Source organism: Dermochelys coriacea, chromosome 1 (assembly GCF_009764565.3).
Source record: "Dermochelys coriacea isolate rDerCor1 chromosome 1, rDerCor1.pri.v4, whole genome shotgun sequence".
NCBI lineage: Eukaryota > Metazoa > Chordata > Testudines > Dermochelyidae > Dermochelys > Dermochelys coriacea.
The window spans coordinates 11,933,504-11,955,668 of record NC_050068.2 but is presented as its reverse complement, the minus strand read 5'-3'; the positions used below and the strand labels follow the sequence as shown (position 1 = coordinate 11,955,668).

General features: G+C 38.2%; 1 protein-coding gene across 5 annotated transcripts in view; it reads right to left on the bottom strand.

Moving 5' to 3' along the window:
• Positions 1–528: 528 nt before the first annotated feature.
• FCHSD2 (FCH and double SH3 domains 2) overlaps positions 529–22,165 on the bottom strand; it is a 260,803-nt gene continuing 239,166 nt past the window's right edge. For 3 of the 5 annotated variants that reach the window (XM_038418970.2, XM_038418949.2, XM_038418979.2), the window contains 8 exons: positions 15,950–16,111; positions 10,895–11,029; positions 10,117–10,200; positions 9,803–9,980; positions 9,273–9,493; positions 5,526–5,649; positions 5,295–5,377; positions 529–2,763 (listed from right to left, as the gene is read on the bottom strand). In XM_038418970.2, coding sequence (XP_038274898.1) covers positions 2,683–2,763; positions 5,295–5,377; positions 5,526–5,649; positions 9,273–9,493; positions 9,803–9,980; positions 10,117–10,200; positions 10,895–11,029; positions 15,950–16,111 — 1,068 coding nt within the window. In that variant the 3' untranslated portion in view covers positions 529–2,682. The remainder of the gene's footprint in view (positions 2,764–5,294; positions 5,378–5,525; positions 5,650–9,272; positions 9,494–9,802; positions 9,981–10,116; positions 10,201–10,894; positions 11,030–15,949; positions 16,112–22,165) is intronic. The other 2 variants (XM_043504046.1, XM_038418958.2) reach the window with 1 other exon arrangement.

The following is a 22,165-nucleotide window of genomic DNA, read 5'->3' as shown; positions in this document are numbered from 1 at the left end:
AGCAGCATTCTTTATGCTGCTTTAGGAACTAGCGATGCTATCAACTGCTACAGGGGTAAATAACCCAGGTATCAAGGCTTAGCAAGTAAGAATGGGAAGGGAAGGGCTAATTTTTAATTGTTTTGGGCCAAGTCTGGCCAGAAGCGTGGCTATGCTTTAAGGCCTTGATTAACTAAAGCACTTAAAAGTTACACAAATCCATCCCTATTCAGCAAAGCACTTAAGCATATTCTTAAATCCCTATGAAGTCATTTAAGTTTAAGCTTGTGTGTTCTGCTGAATAGAGATGGATTTAAGCACACATGCAAGTGCTTTGCTGAACCAGGACTTAAATGTCTTGATAAGAGAGTGACAGATTAAAAAGAAACTAAGAAACAAAATAATCCCTTGCATCAGAAGATGTTTCCCACTATATCATCAGTGAAATTCTGCTCTCAGTTACTGGTGTAAATCTGGAGTAAATCTTCTGTATGAGTTTGCCATTTTTTTTTTTTTTAACAGAGCTGTGTTCCAAGAAACACACATGGGTTTAATTTCACTTTTTTATTATTCAACATTTTATACATAATAAATACAAACTTTTTACAGCCAATATAAAGAAAGCATTTGCACCTATGCTTTCAGTGTATTGACACTGTACATGGTGATGCGTCGAATACATGCCCTGTATGAAGAAGTCATAGTTAAAAAGGAGGCATATTTTTACAACTTTTCTTATTTTTTTTAAATAAAATTAGCAGCTCTTACAGAAAATATTTTAAAATACAACTAAAGATATTTAATATAACACTTTCTGAATTTTGAAAGTCCGGGTATGAAGGACACAGAAAAACTGGCCAAGAAAACTGAACATTAACATTATGGCAATACTTGCTTTTCTTCTGCATCTTGAAGCTTTTAAAATTTTTGCCAACAGTTAAATCTTTTAAAAAACTTTTTTTGTAAACTTAAGAATAAGTTTGATAAACACATAAAAAGACCTCAAACAGATCAACAGGACGAGAGATGCAAAAGAATGAAAAACATGGAAAAGAATCTTCAATGGACAGTCACAGATTTCATGACTGACCGATGACATTTTTCTTCAAACAGCTCTGCTCTTAGTTAACATCCCACTGGGAGAAGAGATTGGCAAATACTAATGTTTCAGATACCCAGCTTGGGTTGTGATTTACAAGTATGTGCAAAGTTTATGATAAAACGTTGTAAAATGATTTCATAAATGCAGCCTCAAAAACAAAAAAAAAGCCCTTGTAAGTTAACTTAATGTAGACACTTAATTTACTGGCTTAGGAAAAATATGAAAACACAAAAGTGCATTCAGTATAACCCATATAATAGCTCTTAAATGTTTTGTCGATGGTTTTTCACTGAAGCTTTGACCCTCTGGGTATTGCGATTTTCAAAACAGTTTAATGATCATATTTAGAGAAACAACCATTTCCCCCTGGGATGAAGGGTTCCCCTCTTCTCCTTAACCATTTTTATTCATGTTGCAACACAAACCACCCCATTTTTTCTAAAATATCAACAGTTCCTTTCTTAGAGAAACCTGGCGGGAAATTACCCTTGAAGTCCTTGTACTTCCTGTATCTTGCATAAAAGTAATTTGAGTTCTTAATCTCCTCTACTCCTTTCACCCCTAAAGATGGTTTCTGAAGGACTGGAGTAGGCCGTGAATTTCCTGGTTCTCTGGTCTTGGCTAGTCAATGGGCTTTGCACGGAGAAATACAATAGGACTATCCAAAGTGGACACTAAATAATGGATGTAAGTATTCTGAATGACACTTCTAACTCTAGCCAAATGTTTTGATGGCAAAGATATACTGATAATGCTGATAATAAAGTACACGGCAATAACTGGGATAAAAGTGACCCAACTACTAAAAAAAAATCTGCTAAGAAAAAAAATGAAGCTCAATTTCCAGATCTAGACAAAATGTCACTTTTCTACTGGTTGGTTTATGCTATAGAACAAGATGTTGCTACTAATTCAGCACCTCCTTATTAGATACTCTATTACTAAATGAACTGCATAAATATTAATAGAAAGACTATTTTGTTCTGTTTTTTAATTATCGAAGAGGTGTGCATTAATGCAATTAATGCCATATGATCTGCAGCACTTTTCCTTATCTGTAAGATTATTTTCCTTTTTTTTCCTTCTTTGTGGGGACGAAAGAGGAGCCAGCCTCTTCTTAAACCTATTCTTTTGTTCCCTTTTTTATTCCATAAAATCTGATTACTATTTAATCAGACACATAATGCTAGTTGAATTGAAAACCTTTAATACGTTCCTACAGCAACAGTAATATACTGTACTAATGCACATGGTATAAGTGTGCTGTGACTAAATTGCATGAATGAGGCTCTCTCCTAGTCCTCCATATAAAAACTGACCATCTGTAGCCAAAAGAGAAACCTGCTCCAACACATTCCTCTACTCACTGTTTGGCCCATCTTGGTTTGTGCTAAGGGAGGAAGGATGATGTATATAAAAACAAAAAAGGCACAAAATATTCATGACTGAGGGAAGGAATCCACCATGTCACTGCCACCTATAATCCTCCCCACTTCTTGCTCTATGAAAAGTCTTCATCATGCAAAGGTGCCTAAAAACAAGATTGACCAAATACCACATTTGGCCTTGATTGTAGCACTACTACTTCACCAGTCCAATCATTATACCAGAGTAATTTCCACATCCTCTATCTTCTCCGTTGTCCTGTGATGGTGTGTAGGCGGTGGAGGAGCGGCTCGTACCTGAAATGAGCAACACACACCTGTAACTACCAGAAGACTTATTATGAAGTTTTGTAAGGTGGGTGAGGTACTATATTTTATTGAATCAACTTCTGGGACCAACACGGCTACAACACTACATTCGTGAAGTTCCATGGCTTATATAGACTAAAAACAGAAACACTGGGCCAGACCCTCAAGCTCGTGTAAACAGGTGTACCTCTACTCAAGTCAATTAGGCTACACCTATTTACACCAGCTGAGGATCTGGCCCATGCAATGAGGTCATCACTGATATCTGTCCTAGAATTGTTCCAGCTGTCACTGTTTTGATGTATAAACTTTTATTATTCAAGAATGATTAACAGCCCCGATACCATAAACATGCAACGGGGAATATTCACTCTGTACTACAACGTGGTTCAGAGTCAATAAATAAATCCAGTTTGTATAACAAACTTGTAATTCTATTGCAGGGATCAGGTGACACCACAGATCAAAAGAATGGAGCTTGCATGGATTGTGAGGATAACAGAACTTCTTGCTACAATAAGCAGCTTACTTATATCTAGTCAGTTAGGAGTTACAATATAGATTATTTTGTTGTTTAATGAACTTTTGTTTTAACAGTAATTTTTTTAAAAGGAAAAATTGTATCTTTTCATTGATTTCATATTGTATGTGAGCTTTTAGACCCAAGAGACAGCTTATGAAACCATCCAGTTCTTTTAACTCCAACGACATAGAACTGGGTGTGATGTCCTTTTGATTCTCTACCACATTAATTAACTTACTACAGCTCTTCCGAGAGCATTATGATAAACATTAATGCATTTTGTGAAGGATTCTTATCACATGCTCTCAAAATGGCTTTGATATTATTACCACCATGTAAAACAAGAACTGCAGAGAACACAAAATGGCTTCACAACGCTGGAGAAAAAATGGAAGATTACGACTGGCTGTCAGTAATATACCTCGCTTCAAATTTTGATTAAAACAAGTGTATTTAAATTTTAATGCTGCTTCAAAACATTTGTTTACTGAGGCATTACACTACAATGCTGTCTCAGGCAGACTGCCAGCAGCAAAGATGCCGTGGAACAAAACCACAGCCTACTAGTGTGATGCAGAAAATCTACAACATGGAATAGGAAAGACCCAGTAATTTTATCAGTGGGCGTGAGCTGATGTGAAGAAGCTGGTCAGAGAAGATCTATTCCTTAAATACTGAAGTGCTTAATGAGACAGTGCTCTTTTGATCCCATGTCTCCAGTAAACTGTGCAACACATTTGGCTTATGCATATAACCCACTCACTTGGAGCTGTGGGTGCTCGTTACCTTTGACGATATGGATTTAGGTACCCAATTTAGAAAATGTTGACATAAAACCGTAGTCAGGAAGCCACAATTCCATATGCTAAAAAGTTAAATTATACAGAAAGGTGGAAATCCTAAAGACATTATTGTCTGCAACCTCACTGGTCATCAAAAATGCTATGAAAATATGACTGTCTAAACTTAACTGTGGCTTGATTTATAACTTTAAAACCCCCAAATCTCTTGATTTCAAAGTAATCCCAACAGATGGATTTTGAATTTTTTAGTTAATAAATTCCCTCCTTCCTCGTTTGGCAAAATCTCTTTGTAGGTAGCACAGACATCTCAAAACATATTAGATCTTAGTATGAGGAGCTTCTCATCAGAGGACCCATGGGGGGGTTACAAATGAGCTTAACCCTGATGTAAAGGCGGCAACAGGACCACATGCTGAGACAGACTGCTGGCAAACAGATTTCTCTGCCAAACACTTTTTGTGGTTGGCACCACAAAATCTCTGAAAAACATGTGTACAAAGTACAGGATCGAGCTGCTCCAGCATCTATTCTTTTCAGTCTTTTAATGCTATTATTTATATATTACACTCATATGCACAGACATGATTATTACTCAGAGAGAGAGTACTAGCTATATAAAAATGAAAACAATCCTCTAATGCTTGAAGTAGCAGTGTAAGATTAAAACTAGCATTTTTTTTTATTATTGTAGATCTGAAAACTTCTGATTTTGGTTTCCATGATTCAAATTTTAGTTATCTAGGTGCAGAGATATTGAATTTAGAAAGGTAGATATCAACACTTAGATTAGACAGAAAGTGAATTATTAATAAGATCCAAGGTCATCGTTAAACACATAATGAACCATTGTGTAACTAGGCTCAGCTTTGTTTTATTGTGCTATTTACTTATCTAACTGGCTGTCATACACATCATGTAGCTTTTTGACACATCTGTGTTCCACTCCACAACATGTGTACAAGCCTTCCTTTGGATATTTTTTTTTCTGGGGATAATATGTTTGCATATTTATTAATCTGACAGATAGGATTTATAATAGGATGTGAAGAATATGGTGGCCCAGATTTTCAGCTGGGGTATCAACATAGTTCCAGTGGCTTCAATGGCGCTATGCTGATTTGTATCATTTGAGGATCTGGCCTGCTTTATATAATATTACCACATCACTAAACCCAGCAACACTTGAAGCTTACAGGTCGCAGTTTGCCATATGAGGCTTCAGGAGCAAGTCGTGGAGGCTGTGAGAATCCAGGAGAATCTGAGCCGAAACTATTTTCTGAAAGAGTGAACAATAAAAATACATTGTGTGTGTTACTGAACGAGCTGAATATTGTGAAAAGAAAATGTTTCCACTGCAATCTGAAATGTTAATTAAAACAAACATTTGGATATAATGTTTCTTGTACTAGCAAAAAATCTCTTACCGTTAGTTGATGGCGACCTAGGGAAGTACTGTGAGCCTCTCTTATCAGGACTATGGTAGGGACTAATCGGTGGCTGGTCATACAGCGGCAAGAGTGGAAGGGAATTGTGAGGCTTTGGGGATATCTGTGTTACAGAGGAAAAGAGATGCTGCAGAGATTCATTCTTCAGCAAGTTCAATGAATACACAGGTATATACTCACTAACTGATACACTGGTATCCCAATTGCTTTCATCTAGTGAGAAGTTGTATCTGTCAGATAAAAGTGCTTATCAGTTGTATTTGGGGAGAAGAGAGAGGATATAATATAGTGATGAAAAAAAAAATCACAGGTGGCCATTCCGAGCAGACTTTTCCTCATTTCCCCAGCAGTTGTAATCTAGACAAGTTTTGTTTGAAGGTTGTTTTAAAAACATATCATCCTACTAGCACATCTTGCCAAATACACTTCTACAAAATAATGTTCATGATCATGAATTTTATCATTGCTTGTGTCAAGGTTCCTTCCCCACTCTGAACTCCAGGGTACAGATGTGAGGACCTGCATGAAAACCTCCTAAGCTTACTTTTACCAGCTTAGGTTAAAACTTCCCCAAGGTACAAACTATTTTACCCTTTGCCCTTGGACTTCCACTGCCACCACCAAACTTCCAGGTTTACTGGGAAAACTTTGTTTGGAAACATCTTTCCCCCCAAAATCCTCACCAAAATCTTGCACCCCCTGCCTGGGGAAGGCTTGATAAAAATCCTCACCAATTTGCATAGGTGACCACAGACCCAAACCCTTGGATCTTAAGAACAATGAAAAAAGCATTCAATTTCTTACAAGAAGAATTTTAATATAAGAAAAGGTAAAAAGAATCACCTCTGTAAAATCAGGATGGTAAATACCTTACAGGGTAATTAGATTCAAAACAGAGAATCCCTCTAGGCAAAACCTTAAGTTACAAGAAAGACACAAAGACAAGAATATTCTTTCTATTCAGCACAGTCTAATTTCTCAGCCATTTAAAGAAATCATAATCTAACACATATCTAGCTAGATTACTTACTAAATTCTAAGACTCCATTCCTGTTTTGTCCCCGGCAAAAGCATAACACAGACAGACCCTTTGTTTCTCCCTCCCTCCAGCTTTGAAAGTATCTTGTCTCCTCATTGGTCATTGTGGTCAGGTGCCAGCAAGGTTATCCTAGCTTCTTACCCTTTACAGGTGAAAGGATTTTTCCTCTGGCCAGGAGGGATTTTAAAGGTGTTTACCCTTCCCTTTATATTTATGACAGCTTGACAGCATGTAAGTCATTTAAATGCAGAGAGGAACAAAAAATAGGAATAATGAAACTCATGCACTTTACTGCAATAAGGCATCAGTAAGAAGTAGAAGTTAGTTTTCTATAGCATTTCTATAGCATTGTAATTGCATCCGATGCTTTACAACAGGTAGCTATGCTAAACCCTACCACACACTGCTTATAATTTAAAAGAAGAGTGGACACATTGCAGTGAACAAACAGACTGGCATGTGCCCATTATTGCTGATAAGCTTCTAGCAACAGGTGAGGAGGAGGAAGAGATGGGAGCTTTTTAATACTGGGAGACTGTTCCAAACATAAGGGGTGGTACGGAGGAAAGCAGGATTCCATTATCCATTTGTCTAGAAAGTATTACCGTTGTCTTTTTAATTATTATCACAAGCTAGAAAAAAAATTGCTTGTATAAAAACTGCAACTCCTACCAAATTGCAACACAGTCTGTATTTTGACATTTTTATATCTGATTCTGCCAAGCTCTTGCATGGCTCCATCAGGAGAAATGAGCCATATCTGATTCTAAGAGCATCCCTGTGCCAGAAGGCAAAGGGCTCCCAGGTATCTACCAGTGAATTTAGGCTGGGTTGATCAACTCAGTGTACCCCTACTCACTATCCTTATAATCTGTATCTAAAAGATGTCATGTAATGTGTCACTGATCATCAATATTCTTGCATTATAGATGTATGGACAACCAAAAAAGGATTATACAGATGTGTTGCAACTATGACTAAACCAGGAATGCCAAGGGGAGTTGATAAAAATTTTTTTCTAGACAAAGGTCTATGGTTCTGTCCACTTGAATGTGTCTCCCATGTAAATTGAGCAAGGTGTGACCAAAGACAAAGAAAAGCACATTTGTATGCCAGGCAAACAAAACCATCACAAGAGCAAATGGGGAAAAAGTGATCACCTAATCTCAGCAGGGGAGGGAGACTGCACTCCCAGAAAGCCTTCCTGCCTCTTGAAGCAGGGTCAATGAACTTTTAGAGATATATTTTTCAAAAGTTTACTGGACTATAAAGAGATGGGCAGAGAACCCCTAAATTATCCTTCATCTGAGCAGACAGGGAAAACCACAGCCTTGGACCCTATGGTGCTCTTGACTGAGAGCTAGTCAGCCATTGCTGGAAAAAGATTAGTGAGGAAACTATTTTGAACAAAGACTGTAAAGCTTTGATAGAGATAGACAGATCTTAAGATAGATCCTAGCCATTAAAAAGCGTATTTTTACTTTTGTTTGTTTAAAACCCTCTCTCTCTTTATCCCTTGTACTTGAACTCACTTAAAACAGCTCTCTTTTTGTTTCACTTTTTATCTAAACAAACCCAGTGTGTTTTGATTAAACTGAAGTGATTGTTAACTCCGGTCAAGATAACAAACTGCTGTTTCTGTCTCATTAAGTTGGCAGCTCCTTTAAAATGTTCTGTGAATGTACACTCGTATGGGCTGTGCGTTGCAGAGAGACATCTCTGAGGAACTCAGGGGCTGGAGTTCACTGGCTGTTACCTGCTAGGTAAGGTTTGGGCTGGTAGAGCCCTGAGAAGTTTGCTGGCAAAGCAGACAAGCTGGTGTATCAGGAGTTGTTGTCTCACTGCATAGCTGCAGCAAAGTTCCCATCTGCTGAGGTGGAGAGAGATAGCATGTGTCTCACAACTCAGGGTATCCCCAGCAGCTTGTCACAACTTACTTCTCCTGTCAATTTATATGGTCACTTCTCAAAGAGAACCAATAAAAAGCACTAGATAAATTACCCTCTGGTGAAGGCACTGAATTCTGATTTTTAGCAACACTGTTTCTGTAAGTAAGAAAGTGTTAATTCTTTATTATGATATAAATTGGTTAAATACAACATCAATTAGTGTATATTTTTAGATCATAATATTGCACTAAGCTGAGGATGTATTTGTTAAAATCCTACAGCTGAATGTTCCGCCCTCTAAAACTTTGTGTAAGTATTGTACCCCTTTAGTTATGAAAGCATTAAAATACGATTGTCTGAGCTGATAATATTGTTTTTGCCAGGGTCTGTTTGATCTCTCGATCTACTCCATAAATTAATTACAGGAAGGAGATTGAGAATTTCCTCCTTGGTTCATTTCCCGTCTCCTCTAACCATCCCTTTATTCTGTGCACAGATCTCTTATGGTTGCCACAATACATTATTTGATGAATATTATATTGGGTCACACAATAAAGGAAAACAGTTAATTTTTTTAAGGGAATGGGGAGGAGGGTCCCTGCAGCCCTCTCCCCTTTCCCTTGCTTTGAATCCCACGTCCTTATAGTAACCACCATCCTCCAGCAAAAAAGACACCTGGAGGTTGTCAAAGCTCTTCACTAACTGGAGAAAAGAGAGTACTATACAGAAATGCCTCGGTCTCCTGTGTGGCAATACAGAACACTAGCAAACCAAGGCCATGCTTTGTTTTTCACACACCTGAATATCTCCAGTCCACTGAGTCTCTCCATTTTCTGAGGCTGTAAGTTCTTCCACTAACACAGAGGGGAAAACCCCAACACGACCATTGAATTCCCCCTCCCAGAAGCCATCATCATCCTGGTTCTCCTTGTTCAAGATACGGATGATTGCTCCTTCTGGGAAGGACAGCTCGTCATCCGTCTGGCTCTCATAATCATAAAGTGCTTTTACAAAACAGACTAGATTGGGAGATGAAAGAGATTGTAATCAGAATGAGCTACATTTTTTTAAAATGCACAGTATACATCTTTGCTAAACTGAAAAGGACTTTAGTTTTACTTTAGTGTGACTAATGTTGACAATCAGAGCCTTCAGAGACATATCTAGGCACATCTGGTAGATTCTAGACATGGACACAGGTACTATGCGAATGGTTGTCCTTGGGTAAGGAGATACCTGCCCCAATCCATGGGCATACCATTCATATAGAGCAAGAGAACATAATCAAGAATAAAACTGACAGGCATGTTTTACTTATTAGTATTTACCGCTGGAGTCTCCATTTAGGCTTCCCGAGACTAACTCAGCTTCAGCTGAATTACTTGAGGTGTGTGACCGACTATCCAACGCCGCAAGTGATTGCAGCATACTTAACAGACTGTTGGATGTTGGGAACTGCAGATACTTCTCTGGCACATAACCCACTTGGCCTGCTTTATTTCGTGCCTGTAAGTAAACCGGATGAAAATTTATTAAGTTTTTGCATACTGCGGTAAAAAACCATAATGAGAAACCAAAACAGATCTTCCAGTCCTCTTTCAAAATGCTATAAAGGAAGGAAAATGAGCAAGGAAAATTATACCTTTACCCAGTCTTCCATGTCTCCATCTTCAATCACTTCCAATACCTCATGCTCCTCAATGGTCAGTTCATCTGGCTGAGAAGCCTGGAATGTACAAAAGTCGTATACAAATGAAGAATGTTACTTGCCAGGTATGTGCCCGTCACAGAAACCAGAAATTTAAAGGGAAACTGTCATCTTCAATATTTTTTTACACTAACTTAAAAAAAATATATAAAGTATGTCCTGGATTTTTCTTTTTTTTTAAAAGCCTTTGAAAACATGTTAATAAGGGTTTTTCTATTCTCTTACTGATATTTAAAAGTGAGTTTTTCAGTCAAGGAGAGCAAGTCTGTCCAAGAGCACTACCACCTACTGTGCTCATGCCTATTTAATTCTGTAAAATTTACTACTAAAATGTTTAGTGATTCCTTGGTAGAAAAGACACTATGTGAAAGAGTGCATACATGTATCTAACATTAAGCATGTGAGTAGCCCCAATGAAGTTAATGGGACTGCCTACACTCTTAAAGTTAGATGAATCTAAGTACCTTGCTGAACTGAAGCCTAGATGTGGTTAACAATTTTATTAAGCTTGCTAAAAGTTAATTAACTTTTACAATAATACATGTATAGTACTACTATGACTTTACTCATTTAATGTGTATTATTACTGGGCTAACTCTTGGGGTCCTTCCTTGGGCAAACTCCCACAGACATCATTATTATAAAGTTTATTATATGTTTCTGTGATAACTCACCTACTGACAAGATACTGAGATTTAAAAAAAATACAAACCTTGTATGAATAAACAACTTTGCAGGTTAGTGGATAATTTCGTAAAGTTCCAGAAGGACTGGAACTACTATCATCAAAAACATCCATGCTGTCTTCAAATTCTTCCCCTTCCTCCCTTTCTGCATCAGCATTAAGCTATTAAGAGAAATTAATTTGTAACTGTATTGGATTATAAAAAGATGATGAAAAAACAATAGTAAAATTCATGGTTTAGGTTCTATTGTAACTCCAACTACTTGAAATTCTAGATTCCAAATCTGCTGGTGACTGAGTAGTGTTACAATTTAAGTTTCTATCTTTGAAAAACACCAAAGGAGAAATGCCACCACTAAAAATCAATATACTTGTTCTCCAAATAACTTCAGGAAAGTAGTAATCCGTTTGAGCAAATATCCTGAAGAAAAGAATGCAAGTTATCAAATAACATTTATGTCGGACTCAACAGCATCTCTTAATTGAAGAGCAGTCACCTATGTTTTAAACATGCACTAAACCTTCACTGTAAGAATACTGCTGGAATGTAGGGCTCAAGCGTTTAGAAAAGAGTACCGATATGTGGAGGTGTTAAGGTAGTGACAAGTCCAAAGTACAGTAGCCATTCTTCAGATTACCATATAAAGTTTAATGGACAAAGAATAATGTACTGAAGAAACACATTGTTAAAAGAACGATGAACCTATGTCCTTAAGGTACAAAATGAAGCTGCACTAAGAATGAAGTGCGAAAACTTAAAAAACAAAACCAGACAAAAACATCAGCTTTCCTTCAAGTGTATTGCTGACAAAGTAATCTCTTCAGTTTTTCAGTACAGTTTATATGAAAAAAGGTCCGTAGGGGAAGAAGAATTAAAATAAAAAGTATTTAATATTCTATCTAGTTAACACATTGGCTTTTTTAATTTGACATTTTGTAGATTAAGATAAATTCAAGCTCTTCACAGTTCCTACAAATGTCGCTTGCTAAGCCTGGTCTCCCTGAAAACAGCCACTGCTGAACCTGCAACTGAAAACCATATGAAACATCATGGAAAGTAGCATGTCATGTTTAGAAATACTTGTTCATAAAACCTCTGGTCCTGGTTTTCTAATATAAAGAAGAAAAATACATTTTAATGTTGATAGTGTGACTATTCAAAAATCTCTTGAATAGAATCTATTTGCAAAGTAGAGATATAGAACACAAAGAGGAGAAAACAACATTCAAGATACAGAATCCCTAATGATTTGATTTATATAGCTTTTCGTTCTATACAAAATCTGCTAATGAATGACAATGTAAACACAGAACAAATATGTCAGCAGCAGGAAGACCAAAGGCACATAAACTGAACCCAACACAAGAATAAAATCAGATAAAAAAAAGTAACAGGACATCATTTACATGACATCATGTTAGATAATTTAATTATCTTGTCTCAACTATATACACACACATATTTGGGCAGATTTAGTGCTGGTGACTTAATTACTATCTAGAAGTCTTATTTATCCTCAGAACAGAGCTCCATCAGCAGCAGAAAAAGCTTTCACATCAATGCACCTCTATTCTGACTTGGATGAACAACTTCTAGGAGTGAGAAGAGTTGAGATTTTATACCCACTCACTCCTTTGACAGCTCTGCTGAAACTGCAAAGGTGTCCATCCGTGGCAACTGTGATGTGGGCACCTCTGGCTTGAGACCATGACTCATTTCACACAGGCTGCTGAAAAACATGGGCGGAATTTGAATCTAAAAGGTGAAAGATACTACCCCATTACAATCATCCAAGCAATCACAGTTCCATGTTTACAGCCAACCGGACACCTGGAAAGTACGCTCATGCTTGCTTGTTTGTTGGTTTTTATTTTCTGGTTATTTTTTTTTTAAACTGCACACTAGTTTTGATTATTATCCATCTCAGTGGAGTTGAGAGTCATGAGTGACTACCAAAACCGGGCATCATTCTCTTCCTCTTTCATAGGACAAACAGACTGTATCACCCCAATTACACTAATACAGAACAGCAGTATCAAACCCATTTTCCAGGTGGCATTAAATAACTAAATTATGACAAAAGATTTAGCTGGCACCTAAGTAGAATAAATACTTTAGTATTCTGTCCCCAAACTGTGCATTTCTACATTACACAATACAGACAGCTGGCTATGTGAGGTGACATTGATTCCTTAGGCTTTTTACACTATTGTATCTTTTTAGCAGGTTAAATAAATATTGAGATATCAAGCTGTTTCAGCTATGGTATTTTCTTATTTATAAGTCATTAAGAGACAATTCTTTGAGAGTTCGGGCGAACAAATGATCTCATAACAAGACCAGACACAAAGAACACAAACTTTGCTCAGCTATTCATGACAAAGAACAGGTAGAAGGTTGAAGCCTTAACATTAAAAACTGCCTGCTTCTAGGGAATGAAGTGAAAGTGCATCTCGTATGAAAAGCAGAGCAGTAAACTTTTATAATTGTAAGCAAAGTAATGTCTGTAACAGCTTTAAGAAATACCATCTATGGGCTGTCCTCATCTGGCCTGCCAAGGTCAATACAATCCTTTATACACAAGGGAGTGTGTATGTGTAAAGGGGGAAAATGGAAATTACATTTTATCCTCCCACGCTGTAGCATCTGCCAGCTTGCAAGGGGCTGGCACTAGCTTTAGATGTGGAGCCAACTGTTTGTGTGTCTGATTGGATAGAGGAAGGGTACTGGGAAGAATCCAGTTTCTGCAACAGGAAGCTGAAGGAGGTGAAGTAGAAGGAGAAGAAAGGGGAAAAATACAGTTAAACATAGCAATGTAACTATTCTCATCAATTATCGCTTGAAAGGGCCTAAACCAAAACCCGGATGAGAATGCTCCTGTGCCTTGGCAAGTCTGAAACCTGGCACTGAATTTTGTGAGTCTCGAGTCTCTAATTGTAACACCATCCCTGGGAATCTCTGCCCCAGAGACAGAGATGTGAGCACAAGGATTGTAAATAGCCTGTAGTATAAATAACTGTGAATAAAGTTTGGAGTATAAGTCCAATATTTTCCGGAAGACAAAGCACAATGCACAGAGAGTGAATTCAGAAGGCTTCCACTGGATTTCTGCTTCTTGTGCAGAAACTAGATGGATACAGGTTTCAGAGTAGCAGCCGTGTTAGTCTGTATTCGCAAAGTCTCTAAGGTGCCACAAGTACTCCTTTTCTTTTAGATGGATACAGACAGACACAACATTCTGAATTTCCAACAAGAGACTCATCTGTGAGGGTTTGCCACCAGAATACTTGACCATTGTCAAGAAAACGGTAAAGATGCAACTGAGCCAAGAAAAGGTGGTAAGGAGATGGGTGTGTGTAAATGCTGCATCCTGGCGAAGCAGGCCCTGTTTCTTGTGGGCTGCCAGGGAAGGAAAGCCTGTCCTCAAAGGCATGAGGCCATACACTACAAATCCACCCTCCCACCACAAAAAGATTTTGTTTATACTCCAGGTAGTTGTCAAAAACATTAACATGAAGTGTGAATTTAACCATAAATAGCAAAGGCATTTGCCCACTGCAATTAACGCGCGCCCCCTCCCCCATTGAGACCAAGTTTGTAAAAGCCTTTGAACTTTTCGTGCTTTGCCATATGCTAAGGGGATATATAAAATCTGACATTCTTTTTGAGGCAAACTAACTAAACTTTCAGGAATTTTGTTTTTGCCTGCTTCCAATGAAGAACAACAGACTGGCTAGTTTTACTGCCAATGGTGACATCTCAGCATTGCATGCCATGTAAGAAAAATAAGATTAAAAAACTCTTTTTTAGTTCTTTCTGTTTTTTTAAATAGGATTTCTTGGTTTAGGCAATTTTTATCAGTGTTTATTTTGAAGCACATTATTCTTTGGGCAGGGTGAGAGGGAAAAGAAAATTATTAACTTTTCCTGCTTCTTGAATTAGATCAAAAAAATTAATATCTTCCAAAGTTGAACATCCAAGTAAGTGCAGGAGACTTTTATGGCTTACTTTGCCTACTCTGTAAACAACTGTAGACAATTAAAAAATGGAAAGTCTGATGTATATTATAGCTAAGGCTAAGATTTTGTCATGATTATTTTTAGTAAAAGTCATGGACAGGACACGAGCAATAAACAAAAATTCACGGAAGCCGCGACCTGTCTGTGACTTTTGCTGCTGCATCTTCATGGTTCCCCCAACACTGTGGTGGCTGGGAGCTGTGGGGTTCCCCCTCTGCCCACGGTGGCTAGGAGCTGCAGGGTGACTGTATTTCCCAAAGAGAAAATGGGACACCCCCAGCCATTCGCCTGAAGCGTCCCCCTTACCCTTGTGCGAGGCTGTTGCCTGCCGCTGGAACCCTCAGGAGGGCCCCCTCAGGAGTCTGTCACCTGTAGCTGGAACCCTGCCAGGGCCCCACTGGCTATCAGCTCCAGAGTCCTGCAGCCCCTGGGGCTGAAGCAGAGAATGTCAAGGTGGTCTCTGGAAGTCATGGATTCTGTGACTTCCATGACCTCCGTGACATAAATGTAGCCTTAATTATAGCCTATACAAACCTAGTCTTGTATTTTTGGATTGGTCTGATTTTCTTGCTTTGTAGCTAAACTACTGACATATGGTAAAATGTTCACAAGCATCTAATGACTTTGGAGCCCAACTCCCACTTTCAGAAGGGACTTAAAGATACTTATGAGTTCAAGTCTTAGTGAAAGTCGGTGGAATTTAAGAGATTAAGTGCCTCAGTCATGTTTGAAAATATGATTTAGGCTCTTAAATCATCTAGGTGCTTTCTAAACTTTATCAATGCTCCCTTTCATCCAATTATCCCAAAGAGTATCATACACCATTGATTAAACTTCAACACCCATGTGAGATGGGTATAAAACATCTGATAGGGAAATCAAGGTACATAAAAGTTACACTGAAGTTTTCTAGCGTTAGCTGTCAAACAGCTACACTTCCTCAAATTTCTCTCTTCCTGTTTTATCCCGCATTAATTGTGATCTATGTACCAGTGTCCGAGATGCACATTAGCTAAAAGATTCAAAGGAAACGAGATCAAGGTTACAAAATGGAGACAGTACCAGGTGTGAAGAGCCATTATTGTTCACCGCAGGAAGGCTTGCCCAGCGTTCATTTTCCAGTTCTTCCATCACTTGATTCATTGCACTCTTCAACCACGTATCAACAGACACCCCTATCTGCTTTAGCAGGTCAAGACGAGCCTCTGCTTTGAGTTTAATTATCTGAAAAGACAAACACGGAAAATATTATCCAAATTGTTTCACTTCTAGATTTAATTTCTTCTCACAATTAAAATACACTCTTTTCTAGTCTACCAATTAGACTACACAGGAAGCTTAGAAAACAGTTCCATTTTAGAAACAAGTCCAGTTATTCATTTTTTTGCCTGCAGAGATGCAAAATACCAGCTTATCCAGATTCCACAAAATGGGATTTTCAACATCACGTCGATTCACTTATACAAACTTGCTCTTCGTATATTTTATTGGAAATTTGTCATCTTAAAAAAAAGTCAAATTTTTAAACCAAATATTTACATGTAAAATGTAGAATTACTGGAACTGAAAAATAGGAGAAAAAATATTTCTCTACTTTTTCTGTAAGTTTACTTTATGCATTTAGCAATACTAAATGAATACTATACAATACTAAATATAGTTCCCCCTCCTTTGTGCAGACTTTCTGCACTGGAACAGGGGAGAGAAAATGTTTATAAAAATAGGAAAATATGATTGTAAAAATTGATGGAGGAACTCAAACAATGGCAATACTCCCCTTTTTTAAACTGACAATTTCAAGTTGACCACATCCCTTTCATAGTAACAAATTAAGAAGACAAAAAACAACCCCCCCATGGTCCTCCCCCTGCAGTTCACTCATACCTAAAATTGGAAGAGTCTGTGGTTTCACCAGTACACAAGGAGAAATAGATAACTGCACTCATTCAGAGAGCTGTTATCATGGGATATGAGGAATTATTTTAAGGAATTATTACAGCAAAAGCATATACTACCACTTAGCATTTAACGCTGTGTCTCCGAGTGCTTTAGAATTATTACTACTTGTTTACAGAGGCCTAGAGGTTCCACTTGAGATCACGGCCCCATTGTAAAAGGGTAGGAAGGGAAACTGATGCACAGAGATGAAGTGACTTGCCAACAGTCACACAGATCACCTGACTTCCAGTCCAGTATTGTAGCTACCAGACTACCCTGTTTGCATTTCACAGTTGGGGAAGCTGTGAAACAAAGATTATGTGATTTACTAAAGTGGTGGTTCAGTGACAGAGGTGGGAGTGGAAACCCATTTAACTGTCTCGTAGTTTTTCCTGTATTTCCTTTCACAGCATTGTTAATTCTTAGCATGTTGTGCCTGAAAAATGTGCTCTCTTTTCTCTCTTGCCTGGTTCTTCCACTATGGTTCCAGACAATACATTTTAATAACACTGAATGAATCAGGAGGTAACCAGTCAGAAAGGAGAAAGTTTCTATTTCAAATGCAATATGTTGGTAAATCATCAGTAATAATGGGAAGGGAAGCAGAGAACAAGAGTTGGCGATCCAAAGTGGTCTAATGATTTGTTTCAGTCTCCAGTTTACTAAAAATTCTCTGGATAATGATCCATGTTCTCCAGCTCAGTGTTCACTGTTTAGCCTAATTTGAAATGGGAATTGTACACTTTGATAAACAAACAGTCACTCTGTTTAACTGCCGATTCTCTAAAGTAATTCTGTGTACCCAGCTAAAATATTGTTGTGTTACCACTGACAGGAAAACTCCTAAATGACTCAATATGCAATGCTACTTCTATACAGTATAAACCAACTTGGCTGACCTGTTGTTCCTTCCTCCTCAGTGGTGGAAGCACAGCTGAGTGTACCAAGAATCTGTATTACTCTGTATTAGAACACTAGCTTACTCTACAAGATAGTAATAATTCTTGGATGTAAAATAATAGGCCCACTAAGTATTAACAATGTTATGGGGATTTGGAATAATGTATCTTGATTTAGTGTGATGTTGGTCTGGATCCTCAATGATCCTACTTTTAATAAAGAGGATAAATCAGAAAATCTGCAGCATTACTAAGAGAAACTGTAGCTATAACAGCTAGAAATCTAACTGAATGGAACTTTATGTTGCCCTGGTGTACATTCTTACCCTGATCAAAAAGAAGCAACAGTGGTAACTATAAGTCTGTTTCAAATTACAGGACTATTTAAAAAAAATTCTTACTTTAAACATGAGTGTAGTTATCATGGGATATGGGGTTTTAAGGAGCTATTGGAGCAAAAGTATATACTACTACTTATCATTTAACGCTCTTTAAAGTAAAGGTAATTTTTTAAGAGCACACAAATATAACAGAGGACCTGGAAGAAATGCAGAAGTTCAGCAGAATCTGCCAAGATGCTGTTAGATGCAGATACTGAAGGCTGGGGCAGGAGGAGTTCAAAACACATTTTCCATGGGAAAAGACCAAAGCCACCGAACCACAAAGAGTTTCTATTTCTCAGTTAAGCATGCTTAAAAAGTTAAAGATAGTTATCAGATAGCCATCAGTTGAATGATTAATGTATATTGTGGATATAGTTCTCATATGCAAACTTTACTACTGAGAAAACAGTAAATTAAAGATGTTAACATGCACCATATGCACTATGTTATTAAACTTCAAAGAATACTAATTTAAATAGAAGAGGAAGGTAAAAGGAGCTCCTGACGCACTATAATTGAAGATGGAGCCACATCTATTATTTTATGTTGTAAAATGGGTCCTTCTAATTTATCACAGCATTAAACATCTCTTAAAATGCCGACAAATCACTCACTGAAGCGCTTGTTTGTACTTTTGTTAATATTTAACAAGTTCTATAGCATAAACAACAGTAAAATGAGAGTAAATCTGGAATTCCCAGGACTCCCAGACAGATTTGGTGAATTTTGCTATTATAAGGAACATGTCATACCTGTGTGTTTCTTTTTGATTGCACCCAACGATGCAAATCTGAGTATTCTAAAGTCTTGGGTGCAGACAGAAGAACTATTGATTTAATTAAAACAATAAATCCCCTTGTGGGGACACTCTTATTTCAGTCAAAGATGTTTACATTCATGTATCTTAAATTGATTCCTTACCAAATTAGGCTAAATTGAGATAAGAGATTAACTGAAATCAGAGTGTTTCTACAAGAGGGCTGCACCAGCTTAACTAAACTGACGTAGACACCAGTATACCTTTCTCATGTAAACAAGGTCTAAGACTAACACGCTACAACACTTTCTAACCACACTTGACCCCAGTTCCCTACAGACACTGGGGGAAGGTGAGTTCTAGTCCATGAGAAGGGATTCTTTGGCATTCATCCATGCCTCTGTTAGGAGCTGCCCATTCACTACCTGGCCCTACTTAAGCCAAACACATTTCTAATGACAACCCACAGTGTTGCCATTTTTCTTAGTTTGTGAGATGAGACAAACCCCTTCTTCAAGTCATTATGTTGCTGAGTTAAGATGGGTTCTCACATGCATACAGTTTTGGAGCAACTTTACCATACCATAATGCATTGCAATGTTGTTGTACCAAATGCTACCACATTTTAATAAAGTATTACAACATGAAGACTTTACCCATGCCCTGAAAAATGACACAAGATATTTTTAGACCACAATTTTTGTCACAGTTTTAATTTAACTTATTCTCAATTAACCTGAGGTAACTACAGAGTTATAAACATTAATCTAGGTACCCCACAAACATTTATACTACGCCTCAGACTATGGTAAACCACAAATGCTTATGTCCTTATGACTGTCTAGCCAGGGGTTCTCATGACAAATTTTTTGGTGGCCTCAGAGTGCGGCCACCAACTCTGGCTGGTGGCCGTGCTGACAATTTTTCCTAAAATATTTAATTAACTTTAGGAAAAACAAAGAAATATGCACATATACATATCCAAATCATTGTAATTTATTTATGTAGGGTTTTTTCAGACTCAATAATAAAAATAATTTAGAGTTGACTCTATTCTTTACTGGACATAAACAGAATAGAAACACAAATAAGGTGCTTTGCATGTTCTTGTCTTTTTTGTTGTTTCTTTTGCTTTTTTCATTGGGCTTTTTTTCCCTAAGACTTGCTAGCTGGTAAGTCTTCTGCTGTGAAAAGTGATATTTGTATGTTTGTTAATATCACTTTTCACAGTAGACTTACTCAGCTCCAGCAAGTCCTGGGACAAATTAGGCCCTGGATGTGGAGCTGGACATGGAAGCAGCAGGGCCTAGGGACAATGGGGGCGGGGGTGCAGGTAGAGGTGGTAAGTCTGGGGCCAAAGCCTGAATCAGAACCTGCCACTGTGTGGACGGAGCCCGAAGCCCCATGACCAAAGCCTGCCTCCCCTACCCGCGGGGAAAGTGGGGAATTCACCAGCTGCCTGCACCCCCAGTGTTTCTGTCTCCGGAGGGGGGCAGGGCCCAACTGCTGCTGGCAACCCTGGGAGAGAGGCCACTGCTTTGCACCTCCTCCACCCTCTCCCCCCACCCGCCCCATCACAGCCCAGGAGGCTGTGGCCGCAAGAAAAGGCCCTGGTGGCCGCATACCACCATGGTGGCCGCATTTGAGAAACACTGGTCTAGGCCAGTATTTACAAACCTATTAGCTAACACAAGTTACACTTTGAGTCCCATGACTGTCCCCAAAGTAGCCTGATCCTATAATAAATGCCAATTGGAAGTCAGCTAATGAGAGGAGCGTACTAAGGTTCTTGCCCAGAATCAAAATCGACAAGTTCAATATCTTGTAGGGAACCCTGGGGTATATGGCAAGGGCACTCACATTCAGAGCAAAACACAACTTTAACCTCCTTTATTAATACAATTAATAGAGACAAGAAAGCTCCAAACCACATAAGCAAATACAAATAATAGAGTAGTAGAGAAATCTTAAAGGCTATTCCTTGCATAGCATATGCTCATAGACTTACAAACTCACACCCCCTTATTGGAGATCTGGTGGTAAAAGGTGAAGAGACAAAGGACCCGCCTGTCTCTGGCATGCTAAATGGGTCCGATGGTACAGATCCCCAATGTTTGAAGATAGGTGATAAATTACAGCATTAAAATATTGAAAGGTGGAGGACTAGCTCCTTTTGCATGTGTATAGGGCCTGGAAATCACCATGAATATTCATACAAACATCCAGTCTCCACCATCCACATCCAAATTCCTCACCCTCATAATATTGGGGTGCCTTTACCTAATAGGATAGCATAGTAATCCCTATTTACTCATTACCATATTGCAGAAGCAAATTTGTGATTAGACATCTGCCAACGATCCTATCCTAAAATACCAAAGTTTAGTATCGGTTCAGTATTCCTACAGTTGCCTAGTCTCATTTTATGCCAACTTTTCTCTTAAGTAATGACAGGTTTCAGAGTAGCAGCCGTGTTAGTCTGTATTCGCAAAAAGAAAAGGAGTACTTGTGGCACCTTAGAGACTAACAAATTTATTTGAGCATAAGCTTTCATGAGCTACAGCTCACTTCATCAGATGCATTCAAATAAATTTGTTAGTCTCTAAGGTGCCACAAGTACTCCTTTTCTTTTCTCTTAAGCAAACTATTCCCAGTTCCCCAAAATCTAGGGTGAACATTAGGCCACTTTATCTATGCTAAAGGTCAAAGACCTAAGCTTTGCTTACGCTAATTTGCTTAAGCCAATGTTTTACAGGATGAACAAAAAGCCGGTAAATAAGGCTAAACTGGCTCTAAGGGATACACCACAAAGGCTAAGTCTACACTAGAGTTTTTAATGCAAGTTAATTGGCAATCAATTAACTCAAGCTACCCAACAGATTTATGCATGTCTGGACACTCCACAAACTTTTGTTCCAGGACACAAACATCTGTTGCTTTCCCTAGTGTAGACAAACCTAAAGAATACTTGCAAGATTACGTCTGCTTTACACTTGAAACTAGTACTGGTATGACTATGTTGGTTACAAGTGTGATTTTTTTTTTAACCTATATAGTTATATTGTCCCAAGACCTAGTATGGACGTGTTCATACCAATATAAAGGTGACTTATCAGTATATCTGTTCTACATGTAAAATTTAGGTTGAGATAGCTACGGCGCTTGGGGGGTGGGTGTGTGTGAAAAATCCACACCCCTCAGCACCATAGCTATGCCAATCTAATCCCCAGTGTAAATGTAGCTATGTCAACAGAAGAAGTCACTCACCTTGGTTCCTTGAGATGTGTGTCTCTATGTGTGA